The sequence below is a fragment of the Sander vitreus genome, chromosome 4, assembly GCF_031162955.1.
Source record: "Sander vitreus isolate 19-12246 chromosome 4, sanVit1, whole genome shotgun sequence".
Taxonomy (NCBI): domain Eukaryota; kingdom Metazoa; phylum Chordata; class Actinopteri; order Perciformes; family Percidae; genus Sander; species Sander vitreus.
Window position 1 is genome coordinate 10,694,553 of NC_135858.1, and position 22,830 is coordinate 10,717,382.

The 22,830-nt window shown below is 42.6% G+C and overlaps 1 protein-coding gene across 10 annotated transcripts in view; it reads right to left on the reverse strand.

The window, feature by feature from the left end:
- The window catches only part of ppfia4 (PTPRF interacting protein alpha 4), a 56,565-nt gene that overhangs the window by 4,727 nt on the left and 29,008 nt on the right, over nt 1-22,830 (reverse strand). For 2 of the 10 annotated variants that reach the window (XM_078248175.1, XM_078248169.1), the window contains exons 3-24: nt 13,100-13,201; nt 12,740-12,904; nt 11,898-11,972; nt 11,255-11,326; nt 9,325-9,546; nt 8,499-8,633; nt 7,736-7,870; nt 7,203-7,286; nt 6,321-6,452; nt 6,109-6,171; nt 5,695-5,786; nt 5,452-5,581; nt 4,791-4,966; nt 3,978-4,206; nt 3,848-3,883; nt 3,635-3,756; nt 3,224-3,336; nt 3,042-3,123; nt 2,828-2,909; nt 2,386-2,586; nt 1,745-1,807; nt 1,326-1,352 (exon numbers count right to left, since the gene is read on the reverse strand). In XM_078248175.1, coding sequence (XP_078104301.1) covers nt 1,326-1,352; nt 1,745-1,807; nt 2,386-2,586; nt 2,828-2,909; nt 3,042-3,123; nt 3,224-3,336; nt 3,635-3,756; nt 3,848-3,883; nt 3,978-4,206; nt 4,791-4,966; nt 5,452-5,581; nt 5,695-5,786; nt 6,109-6,171; nt 6,321-6,452; nt 7,203-7,286; nt 7,736-7,870; nt 8,499-8,633; nt 9,325-9,546; nt 11,255-11,326; nt 11,898-11,972; nt 12,740-12,904; nt 13,100-13,201 — 2,538 coding nt within the window. Of the gene's footprint in view, nt 1-1,325; nt 1,353-1,744; nt 1,808-2,385; nt 2,587-2,827; nt 2,910-3,041; nt 3,124-3,223; nt 3,337-3,634; nt 3,757-3,847; nt 3,884-3,977; nt 4,207-4,790; nt 4,988-5,451; nt 5,582-5,694; nt 5,787-6,108; nt 6,172-6,320; nt 6,453-7,202; nt 7,287-7,735; nt 7,871-8,498; nt 8,634-9,324; nt 9,547-11,254; nt 11,327-11,897; nt 11,973-12,273; nt 12,406-12,739; nt 12,905-13,099; nt 13,202-14,989; nt 15,289-22,830 lie in introns of those variants that run through there. The other 8 variants (XM_078248168.1, XM_078248167.1, XM_078248171.1 and 5 more) reach the window with 6 other exon arrangements.

Consider the following 22,830-nt stretch of genomic DNA (forward strand, 5'->3'; position numbering starts at 1 on the left):
ACTAAATTAATAAAATTATCCTCAAATTTCTTGCATATACATTGAGTAGCACCAAGTGTAACACCAAAATGCCTTTTTCACAGCAGGTCCATGACCCTGGTATTGTGCACATTGTCATTTTATTAGATACACCTGTGCTCTCCATGCAACGACAAGCCAAAATATGTGCTGTAAGAAACATAAACATTTTGTCTATCTCAAGAGCTGAAACATGTTTTTGGGGTTTCATCAGCTCTACTGTACAGGACAGCACAATTTGAGCACATCATAATTTGAAAGGCCTTGCACAACCACAATTATGTTTTTAGTCATTCCCTCTGATTAGACCTCTGCTCAGATTGATGTTGGGTAGAATTATGCTGGGAATTGCAAGAAGTTGAAAGAGAGTAATTACGTAGGTGAAAGGCTATTAGAAAACGAAAAGGTAACGCCTGCACACATACTCCATGCCAAGAAGGGTTAATAATGACAACGTTTCGATCCTACTTGGATCTTCATCAGGTCAAAATGTTTGATAAATGGAAAGCACATCCATATTTACACATCATACATACCAACTGACTGACAAGCTCTACAATATGATGGCAGGTGTGGTTTATTCAAAAACATCCAGGATGAAAAAACATCCCAAAAACAATTCACAATTCACAATTTAAAAAAGTACATCAAATCTTTTGTTGCATGAAGTAAGTGTGCAGGCGTTACCTTTTCTTTAATTACAAGAAGTCGACAAACTCAATGCACCAATAGGCCTTTTTTTCCCACAGGTGACATGTACTGTAGTCATGTCAGAAAAGGATAAAACAGGTTTAATCAATAAAGTGAATGATGGCTGAATTCCATTTAGCTGCTTCGGTTTCAGGGTTGAGGTCAAAATGTCTGCTGTGAAAACGTCCTATTAAAGTGAAAAGGGCATTTATTACATGCTAATCAAGCACAGTGTGTACACACTAATCAGGTAGAAGTGAAAACACCTGTGGGCTGTGACTATGTAAGTCCTTTAACACAGATACAATTTGGTAATTGAGATATGGGATGATGCAATATGTTGCTAGCAAATGCAAACAAAATCATCATTGCTTGCTAACATATTTTTCAGCTGAGGTAAACAGAATTTAGTTTGTGGTGCCAAAGCATTAAAAAATGATCCAACATGATACAAAATGCCAACTATTCTGTCTTCCTACTCTACCTCTGTGTCCACTTTCCCAATTACTGTGTACAGAGCATAATATTGAAGGTGAATTGGCTGCCTTCTCTTATTCAAATACACGCATGATGAGTGTATGTGTTAGTGAAGAGCGTGGTTTGTGCAGCGACCTCACCTGTGCCCAGCTGCCCTCCTCATTGTCCTGAGTGGCAGCATGATAGAGACAATTTACAGGGTCAGAGAGACAGGGGATAACTAAAGACACACATATTGCACATTCAGAAATACATGCACACACCCACACATGCACGCACGCACGCCCGCACGCCCGCACGCACGCACACACACACAAGTTTGAGTTTTCACTCTGCAGTTGACCTTTATTACACATCGAACTTTTCATGGAGTCACAGGTTACATCCGACATACACATACAAATACCAGCACGAGCACAAAAATGCATTAGTGTGTGATGTAGTGTGTATATAAAGGGGTCTTTCAGGGGATGACATATGTGTGTCACAGTGAGGACAGTGTGAGTGTGAGAGTGTTGGGTGGGAGGAAAAGGGAGGGGAGCACCCAGATGGTACTGACCGCTTTAGTGGAGGAAGCCAGATTCTCCATCTCTTCATGAGTCACCCACACATTTCCGGAGGACTGCTCAAAGGACGAAAACACACCCGAACACACACATACACACATGCATACGGAAGCACGCATATATGCACAAAAACACACCCAAGAATGCACTTGTGTATATTTTTACACGTACCGACCCCCATGCGCGCACACGCACACACACACGCACACACACACACACTCACACACACACACACACACACACACACACACACACACACACACAGACAGTGTGTTGAGTGATGCCAAGGGAGGGAGTGTATTTCAGGCAGGTAGCTTGTAGCTATATGTGGCACTATCGTTTTCCCACAGAACCCCATGCAATTCATGGCAGTGAAAAGAACACGTCAAACCAGTACTATGGTCTGAACAGAAGAACAAAAAAGCAAAATAGAGTGGGAAGTTATCACCCCAGGGTGCAGAGTGAAGGTTAAGTCTAACAGTGGAGGAGGTTTTGCGTGTTTTGTGTAGGTCAATGTGTTTATATTCACAATCCTGGATTACATTTTTGTGTATGTTCATGCACTCATTTATTTATTTGCTGTTCGTTTATTCACATTTGCGATCATGGAGGGGTATTTGTTGTATTATTTTACCGTTCTGGAGGTAAGTGGTGCAGACGGGCTGGTGAGGGACACCATCTCCTGGATGGCCAAGCGGAGTTTGAGTCGGTGCAGAGGATTGCTGATGCCAATCTCCCTCTGAATCTCTGTGTCGGACAGAGCTGACATGATGGCGCCACTCTTCACGTTGGCACGACAGGCTGCCACATACCACGCTGGCATACCCACCCACAGCTGGTGAAAGTCATGAAGATATGTACGTTACCACCATTGTCGCCATAAAAGGTCAGATAAAAAGGGGAAGGGACTGCAGATCAGGCTGTCATGGTGGTCTGTCTAGTATTTCACTTTTAGTATGTCACTTTATTTATCATTGTATTAGATGTAATAGCAGCCTGAAATAAAGACAGCAAGATAAAGGGAGGTTTTGTGAAAATGTATGTTGGGAAGATATAAAAGTAGATTAGGGGAGTACCTCTAGCCAGGAGACAACAGTAGGGCCGTCCCAATGGGCAAATGGCAGGCCTCTTTTCCTGGCGTCTTCCAGAAGCTCGTGTCTAACAAGGGAATCAAAAATGGACAAAAAAAGACACAAGGAAGTGATAGTTGCCAGAGAACGGTTTAGTGAACATAACATAACAAGAACAAGACAAAACACACAAATTCAGAGATGGAAGTTATGCTTTTACTTTTTCTTCATCCTGCGGTCCCTCTCAGCCTGTGTGCCCAGTTTTCCCAGAGTCATAGTGTCACCAATGCCCATCTCAAAGTCTGAAATACAGCGAAAGAGTTAATTTGTATCTCTGTAAATCACACACAATCTCACACTGTCTGCATGAGTGTGGGGTATGTTATGTAGTCTGTAGTGTACCTGTTAAGGCTGGTAGAGGCTGTCCTTCCCTGCCTACAGTCTGCTCCATTCGACCCTTCTCCTTCTTCCCAAACAATCGGCCAATAGATGACTTGATGCCTTTCTTCTGCTTGCTGTAAACAGTTAAAACAAAGAAAATTGTGTTACGCTTAAATCTTTAGTATATTTTTGTCAACTATGAATTAGCAAGGTAAACAATGGTTTTTGTGTGTGTGTAAAGCAAAGAGAAAAATTCAGATCCAATTTCAGCCACTACCATATTCAAAACTTGTTGTTGGACAGTTGAAGTGGACCCGTAAAAGAATCCGACAGAAGCCTGTATTGATAATGATTGATCGTACTGTGCTACGTATGTGTGTGTGTTTGTGTGTGTTTGTGTGTGTGTGTGTGTGTGTGTGTGTGTGTGTTTACCCTCGGCCGTCCTCTAGACTGCCTGTGAACTGAGCAAAATTTGTCTCTAGCCGTAAACTGCGGGGGGACGAGGGAGGTGATGTCTCACACTTGATAGTAGCTTTGTCCACTTCCACTGGAGACTAGAAGAGCCACAAAAGCAACTCCGCTCAGTCACAAAGCCACAGTCGGACACAAAACCAGTATCATTTTAGGTGTGTTTGCAAAACTTACTGCTACTTTCCTGCGGTGTTTCCTCAAGTCACTTGGCTATCAAACAAAACAACACACAGTTACAGATACAGCTGTTTACAATGAACATACAGAGTATGGCATATACAATAAAGCGTGTGTGCTCTCTGACCAGAGTCATGATGCCTAGATGGTGGCTAGCGTTGCGTGAGTGGTGTTTAGGTGTGGAGTGGCCACTGTTGGGCGGGGAGGTGGATGATGCCAGGGACTGTGCGGTGGCGGAGGTGGGTAGCGCCCGGGGTCTAAGTGTCACATTGAGTCCGTCCATGCTGCCGCTGTTCACGCGAGACTCAATCTCGTCGGATCGGAGGTCTGCTGACTCTCTCTCCACCTGGATCATCCTGCACACGCACACATACATAGTTATTTTCAACACAGAACATCCCATCAATTAATTAACAACACACCCTTTGTATTTTGGTAATAATGAATGAAACTCCAACCTTTATATGGAGTTACAAAGCTCAAAATAAAATTACTTAGAAGTCCAACTTGTAGAACAAATGAGAAATGAAAACTATTTGTATTCTGGGACATAATCATCATTTATTTATCATTAACTAATATATGAAAAATGTAATAATGCAAAAATCCTGGCAAATATTGCATTATAAAAATACCATTAGTAGTACAGACATTGTTTTTTTATTTCTTTGAGGGAGTCTGGCTTCTTTGCAGCATAATCAGCATCTATTTTGCATCTACTTCCTAGCAGCATATTCTGAGGTGTCACAAGAGGACCTTGTTTACTGTAAACTGTAATAACCAGCATCCTCCTTCAGCAAGAAACAGAACTAAAGAGTGAAGAGTCTTATCTACATGTTATCATCTTTCTATCTAATGCCACTATCAGTTGTGGGGCATCCTGTCTGGCCTTTATGCATTGCATTAACACTATGAAGCAGCATGTGCTTGTGCTTCGCACCTTATCTCCTCATTGATAGCGTCGAGCTGCTCCTGCAGCATCAGAGCGAGAGTCTGAGCGTCAGATTGGCCGCTGGGAGAAAGCAGGGTCGAGCTAACGTCATCATCCAAGTCTGACTCTGCTTCGATGTCGCTGCCGAGGAGGTGGCTGACGCTCCCACGCAGAGATGGGTAGTCCTGTTCAAACACAGCAAACACCTGGACACAACAAACACACATGAGCTTTAACATCTGTAGACACTGTTAAATACAACATACATTGACCATGAACAAATGTACCTGAAGAATGTGCTTTACTGCATACATTCTGATTAAACACATACATGTAAAAATACAATATGACACTTGTGGAAGTATGTGGCAAGTTATGAGAAGAAATGGATGAACAGGGAACTTACATCAGACAGCATGTCCATGGCAGCAGGTGAAAGAGAGACAGAGAGGTTAGTAGAGAATGGTAAGTTAGGCATGAAGATCCTCATACAGCAGCCAGGCACTGACACTTATTAGCAAAGCAGACATGAACTGGAATAAAGCACTGGTAAGGAGCTGTATGTGGTTAGAAGAATAATTGACATGTTGGCCATCCTGTTTATGTATGCATGTATGTGTATGTGAGGAACTGTGGGGTTGTTTTGGCTTGATAAAGACAGCATTAACACCTTGTTTGGGTCGTCTCGTAGCGCTGACATTCTGCCCTTCTGTGCCCGCCTGATCACTGTTGTGCTGTAGTGGCCATCTTGGCCCTCCACCACAGAGAAGCGTAGGTCGCTGGAGCTACCCAGGTGAGACCTGAGACACATGACACGCTTTCCATTAATAATGTACATTATATAGCACCATGTTAGAGGATGTGTATATGAGAGAGCATGCGCAGAGGAGGTGTACAGTATGTCTGTGTGTACCGAGGGTGAGTTCCATCTCCAAACGCCCCACTGCGGCGTTTCAAGTGGTCAATCTCATTTCTTAACTTCTCAATCTCGCCAATCAGCCGTTCCTGAGGGAGAGAGGGGCATTATAGGCAATGTATTCAGATTAGATAGATAGATTGCGTTGTGTTTTATGCACAATCTTAATGAGCAAAGTAACAGCTATCTACAGCTGTCAAAACATGTAATTGAGTGAAAAAGTAAAAGTATAAAGTAGCAACTGGAAATACTTACAGTACGTAAAGTACAAGTACCACAAAACTTTGTATATGTGCAGCACTTGAGTAAATATACTTAAGTTACATTCCACTTTAGAATATAAGTTGGAAGTGAGGACACAATTGTAGTTTTCACTGATTCATTCAAGGTGATTGATTCAAGTCCTGGTACCCTGGTGTGATGGAATTCTTCAAGCTGTTTCTGGCAGTTCTCGAGGTCCTGAATCAGGGAGTTCTAGACAGAAGAAATCATCGAACCGTGTCAAAACTAATCTGTGAGTCTGAGTAGAACATGTGCTATACTGCATTTTCATTTGTTCTGTGGGGCAATAACAACAGCAATATGATCTGCTGCTTAGATTAATGCATGTGTACAGGCCTTGCCTTGTCCTCCAGGGCAGCCATGCGTTCTTTCAAATGGAGCTGCAGTCTTTCATTGGACTCAGTGAGCAGACGATCCACGGTGTCAGACAAACGTTTGTTGTGTTCCTCATTCATTTTCTCTCTTTGACGAGCCTGATGAGCGGAGAGAGAACCAGACGTTGGGGGAATGACATCATCAAATTTTCTCTTTTAACACAAACTCTATTTGGGTGTATTTATGCAGCTAATCAAGCATCTCTGCATGGATTTAAGTGTGTATTTAGCCCAAGATCACCAGCTGCCAGATATAGGTCCTCTTGGCCAACAATGGCTCGCACAGCCAGAATGATTTAATTACAGTCATTTACATGACAATGAAAAAATGGTTAAACACCATCCCTTAAATGGGAAGTGATGTGCCTAAGTACATATTCTACTGTAATTCCATTAGAGTAAATATACACAGACACACAAACACAAATCTGCATCCTCAGAGAGCTCCCTTAACTAAATATAGTCATGAGATCGCACACAGAGAGAGGAATAGAGAGAGAAATTAGCGTTGCGTGAATTATTCAGAGTCTAAAGATAGCAGCCAATCAGTCTTATAGAGGGGGATTGTGTAGCAGCAAGATATGTGGATTTGGTTCAAATTCATGCAACAATGCACTGGGAAAATGGAGAGCTCTTTCATATGTGTCTGTCCTGTGTGTTCGTGCATGTACGTGTATGCATGAGGGAGCACAGAGCCCTGAGTCAAGGCGTCCAACTAATGTGAAGCATTAGCCCACACACACACACACACACACACACACACACACACACACACACACACACACACACACACACACACACACACACACACACACACACACACACACACACACACATATGCTCACACACCCTTCCTAGCTCTTGGTTCTTCTCCTCCAGTTGTGACTCCAGCTGTCTGAGCCGCTCCTCCACGTTGCCATGGCGCTCCTCAGCCTGCAGGGGGAGACACTTACATGTAAGTACAACTGCCTCTATATGGTCTGTAAGTGTGTTCAATGTGTATATGCTTCTTTGTATGTAAAAATCCTGCATCCTTAGCTATGTTTTCCACAGCTCTGTGTTGGTGTGTGTGTACGCGTGTGCGTGTGTGTGTGTGTGTGTGTGTGTGTGTGTGTGTGTGTGTGTGTGTGGGCTTGTTTAACTAAATTTGTGGGGTCCAAAAACCGGGAGTCCAGTATACTTGTGGGGTCCCGACAGCTTTGTGGGGCCAAAATGCTGGACCCCACAAGGTTAAAGGTCTGTTTGAGGGTTAAGACTTGGTTTTAGGATTAGGGTTAGAATTATGTTATGGTTAGGATAAAGGTTAGGCATTTATGGCATCCATTACAAGGATAGTGCCACAAACCTGTGTGTGTGTGTGTGTGTAAGAGAGAATGTATTACCTTGGAAAGTGCTGCCACTCTCTGTGCCAGTTCAGCCTCCACCTCTGGCAGTGTCTCAGCCTTCCTCATGGTCTGAGCCAGCCTCTGCTCTGCCATCTCCAGCATCTCCTGCAGCTGGCGCACCTTCTCCTCGCTCTGACACACACACACACGCACGCACGCACGCACGCACGCACACACACACACACACACACACACACACACACACACACACACACACACACACACATTAGTGTGATAACAAGAGAGGTTTAATCAGCAGTGCAGCCAGCAGTAGCAGGGCATGACACATGGGCAGAAATGGAGGATGTTTCTGGTATTCCCCCATGTGGAGCTCAACATAGATTTACCCTGAACTACACATGAACCTTTGAGTAGGATGTTTCTAATGATTTTCTGATTTAGTCACTATTTTGGCTTTATTGTGGATGACATTGTTGAAGCATGAAATATTAAAATGTTGCAAGCGAGAAAGCGATAGCACATTAGCCTGAATCCATAACCCCCATGTCACCTTGCATCAAGACAAATGTGCCATTTGTGGTGCCACTTAACAACACATTAGGATTGCAACACATCCAAGGAAGCCTGAACATCAACAACAGCAAAAATAATAACACAACACATTTATAGATATTGATTTAGGTCTTTATGTCAGGTTTCATTAACTGATTTGTGACGGAGCAGCTCAGTGTGTTGCTGTTGTTTTTCAGACACTGTGCTTAAATCCCAGTCAGGTACTCTGTCTGGCTAGTGTTGTTACCTGTCTGTGCAGCGAGTCCTTGGTGGCCAATTCATTCTCCAGTTTGTCGTTGAGGTCGTGGATGTGTGTGGTCTCCCGCTGAGCAGCCAGGTAGCGTTTCTCTAATGTTGTTATCCTTTCCTCCATATCCTCTCTCTGTGGATGCAGAGGCACAAAAACAACAGAAAATCATGAGAGACAAGCCTACAACAATGTGCATGGTGAAGCTTCTTTAATCCATTTCCATTTTTGTATTGTGTGTCAATAGTGTCCATCAACAGCACATAAAAATCAAATGATTGACAAAAATGCAAAAGCCAAGTAGCTGAAGCAATCACTAAAGAAGCTTTGTGAGAGGACTACGTGGTTACTACTTACACATCTGTGTTGTCCTCACTTTACACCAGTATTTAAGACAATAATACACCTGTACTAATGAATAATACTGGAAAGTAGTTACAGTAAATAGTGGTTTTGCTTAACCATCAAACAATAAACTCTAGTTACAGTAAACAGCTTTAGGAAACCCTTTTGCAAATGTTTTGCTTTCAAAATAATCTAGTATGTCGCTGGTACACTAGGTGCTATAGTTGGTGTCTAAAACACATTGACACAACACAATATAATGCATGTTCAGTCAGTCCTAGCTATCTGCTTTCATGTAGAGTTTATTCGTAGGATTGATAAATCTCAATAGCATGGGAACAGACATGTATTTTTTTTAAAATGATATAGTAATGTATTATTATAGAACCATGTTGTTTCACACCAAACAGCAGAATGTGAAATTCTATTAGCTTTTTACTTAAAAAGGTTTTTGTAACTCGCACCTTTCTTTTACTCTCACCTCTCTCTGTTCCCTTTGTTGTTTGATTGACAGCTCCTCGTTGCGGCTCAGTTCTCGCCGTGCATTTGCAAGCTCTGCCTCGAGGTCGGCCATGCGGCTGTTGAGAGTGGCAGAGTGCTCACAGCTCTGGGCCAGCTCCTTATTGGTCCGATCCAGCAGCTCCTGAAGCTCGGACACCCGGCTGCCATCATCGTGAGCGTCTATGGAGCCGTTGGGCAGTCTCTGTAAGGTGGACAAACAAAAGTAATGGCAATATATGCACATTCTCACATAAAATGTAGTTTAGGACTGAGACACACATATGGGCCGAGGGTTTTGAGAGTTGTAGGACCGATAAAGTTGGATGACCTAGATTTAAAAGTGTTGAGTGTTATGCATACGAGGGTGGATGTGTGTGGTTCGGCTGCCATGTTGTTGTTTTGATGTTGTTTCTCTTCTCTTCACTGCTCAAAGTGCAGTTAATTTCAGGGCCTTAATTAAATAAACCTTCAGGGACACATATTCAGACAGGCAACACAGTGGGCAGCAAAAGTTAGTTGGACTCCCTCCGCTCACTCATGCTCCAATTTTGCCGGATCATGAATACCTTAAACATACACAGAAACACTGTGTAATAAAACATACCTGGCGATTTGTGCAATTGTGCATAATAGTCTAGCCATATAAACTCATTAGATTTACTCCCAGGACTTTGGAAATAGCCTTGTACAGCCCCATGTATAGCAAACATCAGGTACAACATGGCCCTAAGATTGTCTTGGTTAGGGTTCCTGATGAAAAAGTACATGTGGTCATGATAATATTGTGGCCAGCAGGGCAGCGGGTGTCCTGGATAAATGTCCCGACAGTGTGTGTTTGCATAGTTCACACTCTGAGACGTCTAAACTACACTCCTCCTAACACTCATACTCTATGCAATTCTCTTTTCATCTTATCTCCCTCACTCATCTTCTCATTTCTTAATGTGTCAAAAGTGTGTTAAAGTGTCACGGTACCCTATAGGTGGGGCTTACCCAGTCACAGAGACTGCAGGTTTACAACAAGGAGATTGAGAGCAGCTGCGAGGGATGAGGTTCAAAGTTTCAGAAAGAGATGTTGTTTCTGAATGCTGCGACGGAGAGCCCCTATTCCCCCATTAAGTTGTGTTAAAGTTATTGTCCGCGTCTTTAAATGTCTACAAATGAACTCTCAATGTCGGCACACCGAGAGCGAGCTGATCCAGTGACGGATCGGAGTGGCGACCGGTAACAGGTAGGCCTATTTCACCTTATCTAGCCTGGCAGCTGAACACTTATCTGTGGAGATTCATATATATATATATATATATATATATATATATATAGCCAAGCCCTGGAAGGCCCTAGGCGAGTAATGATAATGACAAGTTTTCCCAGGGTTGTGGTTAAGCTGTGACATAAGTTATTGTTTTTTTTCTTTATTAAAACTATTGTATTGATTGTTCTTATTGCTTTCTTTATCCTTGAACCAAAGAAATAGGAGCCAAAGTAAGTGGACCTTGTGCTGCTCCTCCTCGGCTGCCAGCCCTAACAGAGGAGGGCAATTTCCATTTAAATACAAACAGGCTCTGCAGTTTAATCACAGGGAGGTTTGTTACTCCCTGTGGATGGACCCAGACACAGACACAGTTACATAATGTTTGCTTGTTGATGCAGGGCTGGCCTCAAACCATATAGGACAAGGCTCAAATAAAGAGCAAGAGTTTGAATCTCATCAGAATTACATAGAGGATTCATGGTACATTAAGCTCCATTAAACTATTGCGTGTTATGTGCGTGTGAGTAGATGTGTTAATCTTCAGAAGAAAGACAGAAAGAGGCAAAGACAGTGACTGACAGCCAGACAGACAAACACTATAGGCAGACATTAGATGAAGCACAGAGCAGAAAAACAATCACACAGCCAGGAAGACCTTCCATGTAGGTTTGGATCCATCTGTTCGCTCCAACGAGTCACCATCCTTCCTTTGTCTCACCATGTTCAACTGCAATGTAGATTTAAAAAAGAACAATGAACAAACTCACACATTTACTAGCCTTTCTTTTCCCCTTAGTGAATCCAAGAACAACACTGACAACATGCCCTATCATATTGTTCATTACTACAAAAATATGAATTATACTCAGTATAGAGGAGGGAAAGTTGGCTTCAGTGAGGGTCTGCTGCTCTGCTATGTGATCATGGAAACTCAACAAGTTTTGACTTTAAATCTTACAAACCCACTGGAATTCTGCTCCAGCTGAACCTGCTGTAAATATTTAGCATACTTTTTTTTATCTTCCGAATGATTTCTTTAATTACAGTTTTAAATAGAAGAGCACTGAAGGCAAGTTTGTGTCTGTGCATGAGTGTGGGTATGAACAGAGGGCTGAGAAGATCAGATCAGACTGGAGGCTTCAACTGATGTCAAGGGACTAAACAGATGTTTCACTTACCAATAACCACACACACACACACACACACACACACACACACACACACACACACACACACACACACACACACACACACACACACACACACACACACACACACACACACACATACACCCTCACCTCTTGTGTGTTAGAAGCTAATTGTCCCTCCAGGGTGGACACCCTCTCCAGAGCCACCCGAAGCCTCTCACGTACCTGACAAACACACCAAGAACACACACATCAAGACAAAGTCCAGAAACACAAGAACACGCTTATGTAATAGCACAATCCTCGATATAATTTAGGAACAGAGAATTTTAATCTGGAAATAGAGAGTGTCTCACAATTCATGTGTTAATTGACTTTGCTAGTATAGCAAGTATTGTGTACTATAAATGTTCAAATAATGTCTGGGGCCTCAACTGGACAAAACAAAGCTGTTATTTTATTATTTTAAATTTCCCCTGTTATATAAATATAATATAATATTTTATGAATTATTAGGAATTCTCACTGTTTTTTTATCTTCTCCAATTTTCTGTCTTCATTTTCTGTTGTTTGCTGTATGCTCTTAATGCAAAAGGAAGACTTCCTCCATAGGTTTCACATTACTGTAAAAGCCTTTCAGCAACAATCTCTTCCCTTCAATGGAGAACTTTGACTCTGAAACTCTGCTGAGGTTCATTAACAGCATAACAATGAGAAGACAAACAGCAAAATCAAATTGATCAGAATTAAATTAGCAATTATGTTAAAAAAGACAAATGAGGAGCAATAAAGTGGTGTGTATGACAGGACTGATGGAAATACCATGTCCTGAAGACAACAAATGAGGCAGTTGTTTCCCCTGCAGTGATTTGTCAGAACAGACCGTAGCCCTTAAAGTATATGTGTGTGCATGTGTGTGTGTGTGTGTGTGTGTGTGTGTGTGTGTGTGTGTGTGTGTGTGTGTGTGTGTATGTGTGTGTGTGTGTGTCCACCTTTTCATCCAGAGCCTTGTGGTGTTCAAACAGCGACTTCAGGGCTTTGAGGACCTCCACCTCGCTGGAGACTCCAGATGGTGGGGGTGCCTGTCTCTTCACCACTGTCATCCTCAGACTGCGTTCGTGACGAGACACCAGACACTCCAGGTGCTCCAACAGCAACTACAGTAGAGCATACACACACACACACACACACACACACATGAATGCATGCATGACCAAAGAGAATACTAATTTCAAGCTTAGAAACATTGTTTGTTTTCATCAGCATCACCACACACGCACGCACGCACGCACATGCACACACACACACACACACACACACACACACACACACACACACACACACACACATACCCTGGTGTTGTTCCTTTCAGCTTTCAGCTCAGATATTTCCTCCTCTTTCTCCAGAAGCTGCTCCCGGCATATGTTCAGCTCCTTTGTCAGGGTGGCAAACTCCTACACAATACACACACACATAAACACCCATACAGAGGTTAATACTGTATCAGTGATCAACATACTGGGTTCTAATTTTGTGAAACTGAGCACACATGACAGATTTTTGCAATTTTGGTGGCACAAGCAGACTCCTGGGGCAGAGCAGCACAGGATGAGCACATTGCTAGTATAGGAAGAATACTTTATCAGCAGGTGAAGAGCGGTCAGGCTTACGTAAATAATGGGCAGTTTTCCTTAAAGAAAACTTGTTGTCCGAGGGATGCTGTCTGGGAAAAGCTTTCTGTGCACCTGTGATAGGAGGTGGTCTGAGCGGTTGAAATGACCAAAATGGCTCTGCGCTATACGATCTGCATAAACACAACTGAAGCTGTGCCACTCTGCCCACCTCAGCGCCCACCTCTGGGTTTTTGGGAGCCATAATATTACAGTAGCAAGTGCAAAAATAAGTGGCCTAATAGTAGTGTGTCTAATTGGACAAAATCACACTTTTTTGCCAAGTTCTATAAAAAACATCAGGATTAATAAATGATAACGGTCCAGCGGAAACAGCAATATCATTGTAAAAGTAAAAATCAACTGTCCGTGGCTTCTTTGCCTTTACCAACAAATGTGCATTGCAACACTGAATATAGAAATGTCTAAACATTATCTGTTGATGTTAACAAAAAACATGAACTGTTATGATCACAATGGTATGACAAATTTCATTATAATGTCCAAAAATAGTGTCATCTTACTCTCTCTGACAATCAAACACATCTATAAAATCAAGTACCCAGTGATGATAGAGGGACTTTTCATTATTGAACTGACAATAGATTATTCAAAATGAATTCTTAGCTGTGTGAGAAAAGTTTATTTCACTTGAGAGCCATTTGATTTATTGATGTTCGCTCTTCATGCTCCTTAATGTTGACAGATGGCTGTGTACTTTACTGAAGCTTTTAAGCACTCCAGACGTCCTTGATGAGCGACTAGAATTTGGCTCACAATGGTTTCTGGTTGGTTGGGATCCACTCCACTCTGTCAGAAATGGCATCTTTGAAGCAATTTTTCAGTCTAGAATTCAGTCCTTTTGTACAAACGGGCATGGCACATTTCTGAAATACTGTTGACTTCTTTGTTAATATCATACAGTGTCATTTTGCAGTTGTAAGTAGTTGTACTTATTAGGATGAATACATAAAATAGGCTTTGGGGTCTTATAGGCTTTGAGGTCTTATGGAGCAAGGGCACACTTCCTAACATTTAAAGGTTTAATTCACCACAACATTACATATCATGACCTATACATCTCCAAGTTTGTTGAGTGTGCAGTGAGTTATTTCATGTAGTGTCATCACAGCCGTCTCCCACTCTATTCAAGATATCAGCACCACCTTTTTCACAGCTCCACAAACAACCATATATTGCAAATTTGCTGGACATGTTATGCTCTTCTGGAGCTGTAAAGAGATGGCTCCATTAACTTTGATAGTTTGGGAGAAGGCTGTGATGGAACTGCAGCACTAACCTGCTGAGTGTTTGGTTTAATAAACCTTATTAGCATTTTACCTGGCAGTTTTTCATTTTGGGGTGAACTAGTCCTTTAAGGAACTTAGTTCTTGCAAAAAACAAGTGATCTTAAAATGCAATTTAATGCATTTGTAAAGAGTTTTACAAATCCTGACAATGTCAGATTTCTTTTGCTGAAAATGATAAGCTTCACCTGCTCTGGTATGGGATTTAATGTCTCCACATTCTGTCCCACTCAGATAAATCATAGCAGCGTAAACTGATACTCACACAAGTCTCTTCAGATCAGCGGAAGAAAAGGGGTGGAATGTCAGCCCGTTTTTGTCCTTCTTGTACAACTATAATTTCAAGGTCTGTCTTGCTGCTATCTGAGCAGTCAATTCTTTTGTCGAGGATGCTTCCTGGTGTCCAAGCCCCATACTTAATCCCCTAACCCATTTGATTTTGTTATTCCGTCTGACATTGATTAGATTGACACAAGGTGAGAGGCTAACAGTCTTGCCGTTACAGTGTATGGCAGAGAAAAAGCCAGTGACTCACACAGATAATGCTTGAAGTTGATTTTTAATATTTTCTGTGGTTTGACACACTGGAGCAGAGATTGGGTGGCTGTTTGTTTATAAAGTGTGTACATCTGTGTGTATACGCCTCTATGCGTGTGAGTCATGTGTGTGCATGTTGTTTGAACAGCTCTTGGTGCTTTGTTGGCATTTCCTGTAAGCTTGGCTTTAGTCCAAACCAATACCCAGAGGCTTATGCTCTCTCTGCTTGTCTCACACACACACACACACACACACACACACACACACACACACACACACACACACACACTAACGCGCAGTCCTGATGCTCCCTGCAGCTATGACACTGCACTCTTGCTCTCACGTTTCTCACGGATGATGACCCAAACATTGGGCATGTCAAAGAAATTCTTCTTTAAAGTTGAAATCGGCAACGTTCCACTTTGCTGTCCTTACATTAATTACTTAATTACTGTAACATCCCAGTTTTATGGCAAGATAAAGTAGGCCTATATGCCTTGTATAGGCTACAGTAAAATACATTCTGGTAAATCACAGAATTCAGAGGGCGTTTATATGAATATGTCAATAATTATTATTTTAATAGCTTAATATTGTATGCACCAGAAAAAGGTATGCAACTTTGAAGGCTTTAGGCCACCCTACACGTTATTGTAGGCCCAGTTTACAAACATAGTAGGGGGTCCCTTGTCCATCTCTCTTTCTTCTCTTGGCCTAAAACACGTTGAAGACCCCTGCTCTAACAGAACTACAGAACTAAATGAGGCAGGTGTGAAAGCCCCCTGAGAGAAACACACACTCTTATACACACAAACTCACACAAAATGATCTGAGTCGTTGTTGATCACAGTCCATCATGTTGCAAGCAAAAAACAAGTTGTGTGTGTGTGTGTGTGTGGGGGGGAGCAACTAAAGAGGGAAGAGAGAGGGAAAGAGCAATGGGAGGAACGGGGGAAAATGGGTCAGCTTGTTCATTTTACTTTCCCTTATTCCACAGGGGTGCACCAATAGACAGGAGCTCAACCCAAATCCACCAACAGATGTTGGAGCTCACTGTCTCTTTCAATCATGGCAAAAAGGCTCAACAGGTCACCTCTCACACTTTCTAGTTCATCCCTTCATCCTTCTGTCTTTCAGGAGCGTTCTTCATCTCCCCACTTCAACTCAAAAAACAAATGTGACAAACATGCACTGACAAATAATTACAGTAATAATAGATAAAGAAAACACCTTTGTTAGGAGTGTTACTGTACATAACAGAACAGTCAAGTGTTACATATAAAATATATATAAATATAAGACATCACTGTCTATGCAATCCTAACCCCCCAAACCCGTAGGATAAAATCCAAGGATGTTTATTCAACTTCATACAGAGAGCAGCTCTTTGACAACACAACCTCAACATCTGTCAGAGAGTATATCATATAGAGCAGAGAGAAGGTTCTGGGCGTCTGGAGGAACGCAGCTCCATTGCCTCCAACCACAATGTGAGATAGCAAGTGGTTACCAAACACTGCTGAGCCCAGACATTGTAAAGGGATTTCTCCCCTTCGCTTACTTAAGCAGTCCGGATTAAAGGATGGGTAAAGAAATATGTGTGTGTGTGTGTGTGAGAGAGAGAGAGAGAGAGAGAGAGAGAGAGAGAGAGAGAGAGAGAGAGAGAGAGAGAGAGAGAGAGAGATTGGAGTGCAGTCGGATAAAAAAGTCTCACTCACACAAAAATACCATCGAAAAAATGATAAGGTTTTGTGAGTGCGCTGATCCTTTCCTCCTGTACTTTGTGTGTCTGTCTGTGAGTAATGTGCTCAGATGTCAGCACTGTAGAGAGATAACCTACACCACACACCTGAACTATGTCAGAAAGAAAAAAATATGAATATACACTTATGTTCAGCATAACCCCATATTTTATTTAAATAATACTTCTGGTGCACTTTTTGATGCTGTTTATGCAAATATACAGTAAGCGTGAATGTGTGTGTGTGTGTGTGTGTGTGTGTGTGTGTGTGTGTGTGTGTGTGTGTGTGTGTGTGTGTGTGTGTGTGTGTGTGTGCGTGTGTGTGTGCGTGTGTGTGTGTGTGTGGGGGCACATGAAAGGCTTTAGCAGTCATCACAAATGACATGATAATTTTTTGGTTTCCTGTTTGTCATTAAGCAGCTGTGGTTGAGGAAACTGACTGTGAGTACAGCCCACTGGCCAGTATTCACGGTACACAGCACAGTAGAAAAAGCACTGTCATGCTATTTCCTCTAAAAGTATCCTGCTGAAGCCGCCTCAGTGTATCACATCTCTTCTTAAAGTTAAAAACCACTGGTCGTCAGACCAGATCCCAGGACTGGCTAAGTAAGTAAATACTGAACTTGGAAGACATCCAGAACCTTGGCTTGGGAACTGGAGGGTTACCGGTTCAAGTTCAACAAGTACGGAGTGTGGAATTGTAGCTGGAGAAGTGCCAGTTCACCTCCTGGGCACTGCTGAGGTGCTCTTGAGCAAGGCACCGAACCCCCAACTGCTCAGGGCGCATTTAATGGGCAGCCCCCTCACTCTGACATCTCTCCATCAATGCATCTATAGGTCGTGTGTGTGTGTGTGTGTGTGTGTGTGTGTGTGTGTGTGTGTGTGTGTGTGTGTGTGTGTGTGTGTGTGTGTGTGTGTGTGTGTGTGTGTGTTTTGGGCATGTGTGTAATGTGTAATATCAACAGAGTGTAAAAATGTCCCTCCAATAAAGTATGTCTTCTTCATGAATTTAAACTTTTGATTTTTTTTTTAGATATGTCTGCAATTGTTTGGATGCTTTTTGTATGTGCTTGTGTGTCAGTCACACACAACCACATACAAACAGCATTAACAGCTGTGTTTTGTTGTCTGTCTTATCGCTGTTGTTTCTTCTGTGACTCTCTTGAGATCTTGATCTACAATTACTTCTCTTGAAGTCTGCACGACTAATGAAGTAGCTCTTTTAATTACTACACTGAGTTACTACACGATCACTGTGAAAGGCCCATCCTGACTATAATCATTTAAGCATCAATCACAGAATCCCTCTCCAATTCAAAGTGCCGTGAAAAAACTGTGATCATCATCTCTGTCATAAGACAGCCCTCTCAGATATTTGTGCCTCGACTGCATTACTGAACAATATCTTTAAAAATGTACTCAGAAATCTTCTAAATCTTAAATGGAAAGCCAAATCAGTGAGAGATTATGACACTTTCACATAACAACTAACAACCAGTGATGTAGTCAAGTCACCAGCTGTCGAGTCCGAGTCAAGTCTCGAGTCCCCAGTGTTCGAGTCCAAGTCATCAAAGAATGAACATGAACATGAACCCTAAACCTAACCCTAACCCTAACCATAACTTGTCATGACAAAAACCGAATGACACTTACTAATAGAAGCGTTATGTCATAAACGTTTATGACTTGTTTATAATGTTTATGACACGTTCATGACAGTGTCATGTCACTCTTATGTAGATACCTTCAAGTAAAGTGTAACCAAATGTTTTTTACCAGTTGCTAACTTTACTGCAATGCAACCAGACATTCTGTTGTGTTCTGAATACAAAGTTTAATTTCATCCTTTAGAAAAGTCTCTTCCTCTTAACACATGGTTGCTTTCACAACTACTCTCTTTGCCTTCACTCACAGTATAACTCTCAGCAGAATAGAACACATTTACATGTGTTCTCTGCAGCTTGTTGAAGGCCATTTGGGAAAACAGGAAAGCAGTAACGCTAACTAATGAAAGGCGGTTACAGAATTGTATATGACCCCTCTATTTACAAACAACTCCAGGGATGTATTGAAGAATACAAATACATACATTTTAAAAGAATGAATGCACTGAGCAACAAACAGCCTCTAACTTCATGGCAACTTCTTCTATGTGTGGGTAGATTAACAAGACAGGACTGAAGCCAAAACAAATACAAATTGATGTCCGCCAAAGCCCGAGAACAGTGACAGTGACATCGTCTCTGTGAGCAGCAGTTGGTGGAAGGAGAGGAAGAGAGGAAATATGTGACTAGGCAAGGAAGGAAAGAGATGGAAACTGTAAACATGGCTATCGACTCATTCACACATTGAATGATTCACAGGGTAGGGTTGTGGTACGCAATATCATTTATGATAATCTGAGGATGCTAACAGCCCAAGTGCACACCACAAAGCAATCAGATTGTATTTTGCATCTTGGAAAGAACAGCAGAACTTAAGTAGATGAGTTCAACATTCACAGTTTCTTCTTGAGTACAGAAGTGGGTGTTAGTTAGTGCAGTTCCTTAGTCTGGCTATCACCAGACCAAGCTCAATCTTTTAGGATTGAACATTAGTCTGGGGCGTCTGCTCTGTATTTTCTACTGCACAAGAGGCGTGATCAACAGGCATAGTTCAAATGACTCTGTACACAGTTGGATAGTCCTTCAACCAATCAGACCAACGATCCAGGTGAAGCAGCAGCGACAGCGGCATCAACGGGGTTCTGCCATGGAGTGCTGCGCTTCGGTGGCCAGCTTGTTGAATGTAAACAAAAAGCTGCTTGGTCGCTTCTCTATCGTCATTGTGTTAAACCCGCCAATAGTACGCCAGGTGGATAAGCCAGTTTGTGATTGGTTCCCGCAAATTTGTAACGGAAGCAGGATAGATAAACATACAGGTGTCCAGCCTGAGCTGCATGGCGAAATCAAATCGCCGGCAGATCGGGCTGGGTTTACCCAGTCTAGCAGTTCCTTAAAACACTCAATCAGTTTTGCTTTTCAGTCATTCAGCAATAATAACACAGAAAAAGTCTGAGTTTAGACTTTAACTCAGGTATCTAAGCAAAGTCTGACTGATTGAACTCCATCAATGTATTGTGACCCAGAAACCAAGGTCGAAGGTGTTTATTTGAACAATTCTGCATGAATGTGGTATAAGTTCTACAGTGCAAATTAAAGAACCTACAGAATCATCTGCTGTGGAGAGGCAAAGAAGAAGGAGACACCTCATCAGAGATCGTATAGAATGACTGAGCTCCTCTCACTTGCGCGCACCAAAAGACACTAAATTAACTCTGATGTAAATCTTGGTAAATCACTAAGGAGTGCCACACTGAAGATGAATGCAGGGACTCGAGAATGAGTGAGTCCCCGGGGAGACTCAGATGTCACAGATCTGTAACTCATCCCCACTGCAGACAGAGTCAGGCGGCAAACAGCCGAAAGGTGGACTCGACCTTCCTCTGCCAAATCTTACACACAGGAACTGTGACACCCACCCACCACCACAACACCTTGCCTGGGTGTTGGCCCCAAATAGGCTAGTGAGTAATCTGTTGCCATGACGCCGCCAAGCACACTGAGGCGGTAGCCATGGCAACAGCTCCTAAGGAAAGTGAAGTGTTAGAGCGGCATGCAAACTTCCCATGAACGTCTCCTCAGGTGAACGTAGATGCACATCCATGCCGGTGCACACGCTAAAACACAAAGCTGCACAAAGCCGCTGAGAGATATTCCTTCTGCATGATGGTGTGACAGCTCTGGAGGCCGGGGAGTGAAGCAGCTGACTGCAGCACTTGACAGATCTCCATCCCTGAGTGTTGGAACAACTCTCACTGAAAGTGCTTCTCCTTTCAAATTGCAGAACATGGAAAGTAAATTTAAAAAAAAAAAGCAAACACATTTTTTTTGGATTATTCTTCATGGCAGAGACAGATGCAGTAAAATTAGGCTTCTGCATAATCTTTGAGTCATGAGCAAATCAGCCTAAGTGAAGCACATTAGGGATAATGCCAGGACTGACTGAAGCCATAGCAGCTCTGGACTCACTTCTAAAGCGCTGATAGCTCAAAAGCAAATGTGCTCAGCTTGAATACAACTCAGTAAAAAAAAGAATCTGAACACCTTGGAAAAGGGGGATTTCTATGTGAAATCCCAAGCATAAGTACATTTAGAAGAGTTCTAACCACTTGTTAAGGGTTTTAAACGAAACCTGGCAAAAAAACAACAGCCCAATGCTATAAAAACATGCATATCAAAAGTAATTTAATACCCTGACTATTGTCAGTTGATTGAGTTGATTGATGTAGCAAAAAAATTGTTTACTGCCTAGATGACACATCAACTGTGTCTCCCTCTCTCTGTTTTTCAAAATATCATTTTCTTATGGTTCAGCAAACAAAGGTGTTGAATCCTTGCAGGTTTTATAACGTTCTCTGTGCCCATTGAAGGCCTCAGCCAAGAATAGCATCCACTCATGTATCCAGCTTTCCTTTTAAAAAAGAAAAACAAAACCTGCACCAGAAAGAGGGAAAAGGAAATAGAGGAAGGAAGAGAGGGGAATACATCCTCTGCTCGGATGAAAGGAGATACACAAAGAGTTTTTGTTGTGCATCAGCAGAGTCTGTCTCATGCATATATGCTGTAGCAAACATGATAAACCACATGCACAGCAGCCACAGAAAAAGAGATAATTCCTCATCAGTGCATGACAGATATTCATCTCTTTTATTTTCTTGGACAATTGGAGGTGAAAAACATGCAACTAGCCACATTAACCAGTGAAAAGCCTTAGTGGAGGGGGTTTTGCCCACATTTCTAAACCAATATGCAATTTGCATCACTGCAAAGCATTAATCATTGCTTGCAGCCTGATTGAGGCATGGTGGTGAAAAGGAGAAAGGGGGAGGAAGAGGTGGAGAGAAGGCCATATCTCAGTCCTAGAAAAGAGTCATCAGCACTGAAATCAATACTCAGGCAAGGACACGTGGAGACCACAGAGAGAGCGATTTGTGCTGGAGACAATCCTTCACCGTTAATATCCACAAACTGTACGGGTGCTGAGTCCCTACCTGGTACATGTAGGTGTTAAAGTGGGTCCCATTCTGAAGGTGGATCTTCACTGTTGGGTTCATGGTGAAGGTTAAACATATCAGATCCCTCAAACAGACCCCCCATAAAAAGAGAGACAGAAACAGGTAGAGAGGATGAGGAGTGATGGGAAGAGAGGGTGATGAAGATGGAAAAAGAGGGCTAGTTCCTCTGAGTCCTGAACGACACTAAGTGTAGCAGGGCTAGATGAGAATCCTGTGCTGCTCCCTATGCCCTCCGCTCGGGACAACAGCACTCCTCTAGTCAGCCTGCTCTAACTGCAGCCGGGACGAAGGACAGCAGGGACGAGGGGTAAGGAGAGAGAGAGAGAGAGAGAGAGAGAGAGAGAGAGAGAGAGAGAGAGAGAGAGAGAGAGAGAGGGGGTATGGAGCTGGATAAACAGTGATATGCAGAGAAAAGAGGGAGAGAGCAGGTAAACATGGATGATTTTGATCAAAGAGAAAGAATGAGATAGAAATGATGAGGATGCAGGTAGGAGGAGGAGGAGGAGGAGGAGGGGGAGGAGGAGGAGGGGGAGGAGGAGACAGAGAGGCTCGTAGTGATCAGCTGATGGAGGAAGGATGAGGCAGGGTTTGGACAAGGACTGCTGGGGACTCAGGCCACCTGTTCTCTATTACACACACACACACACACACACACACACACACACACACACACACACACACACACACACACACACACACACACACACACACA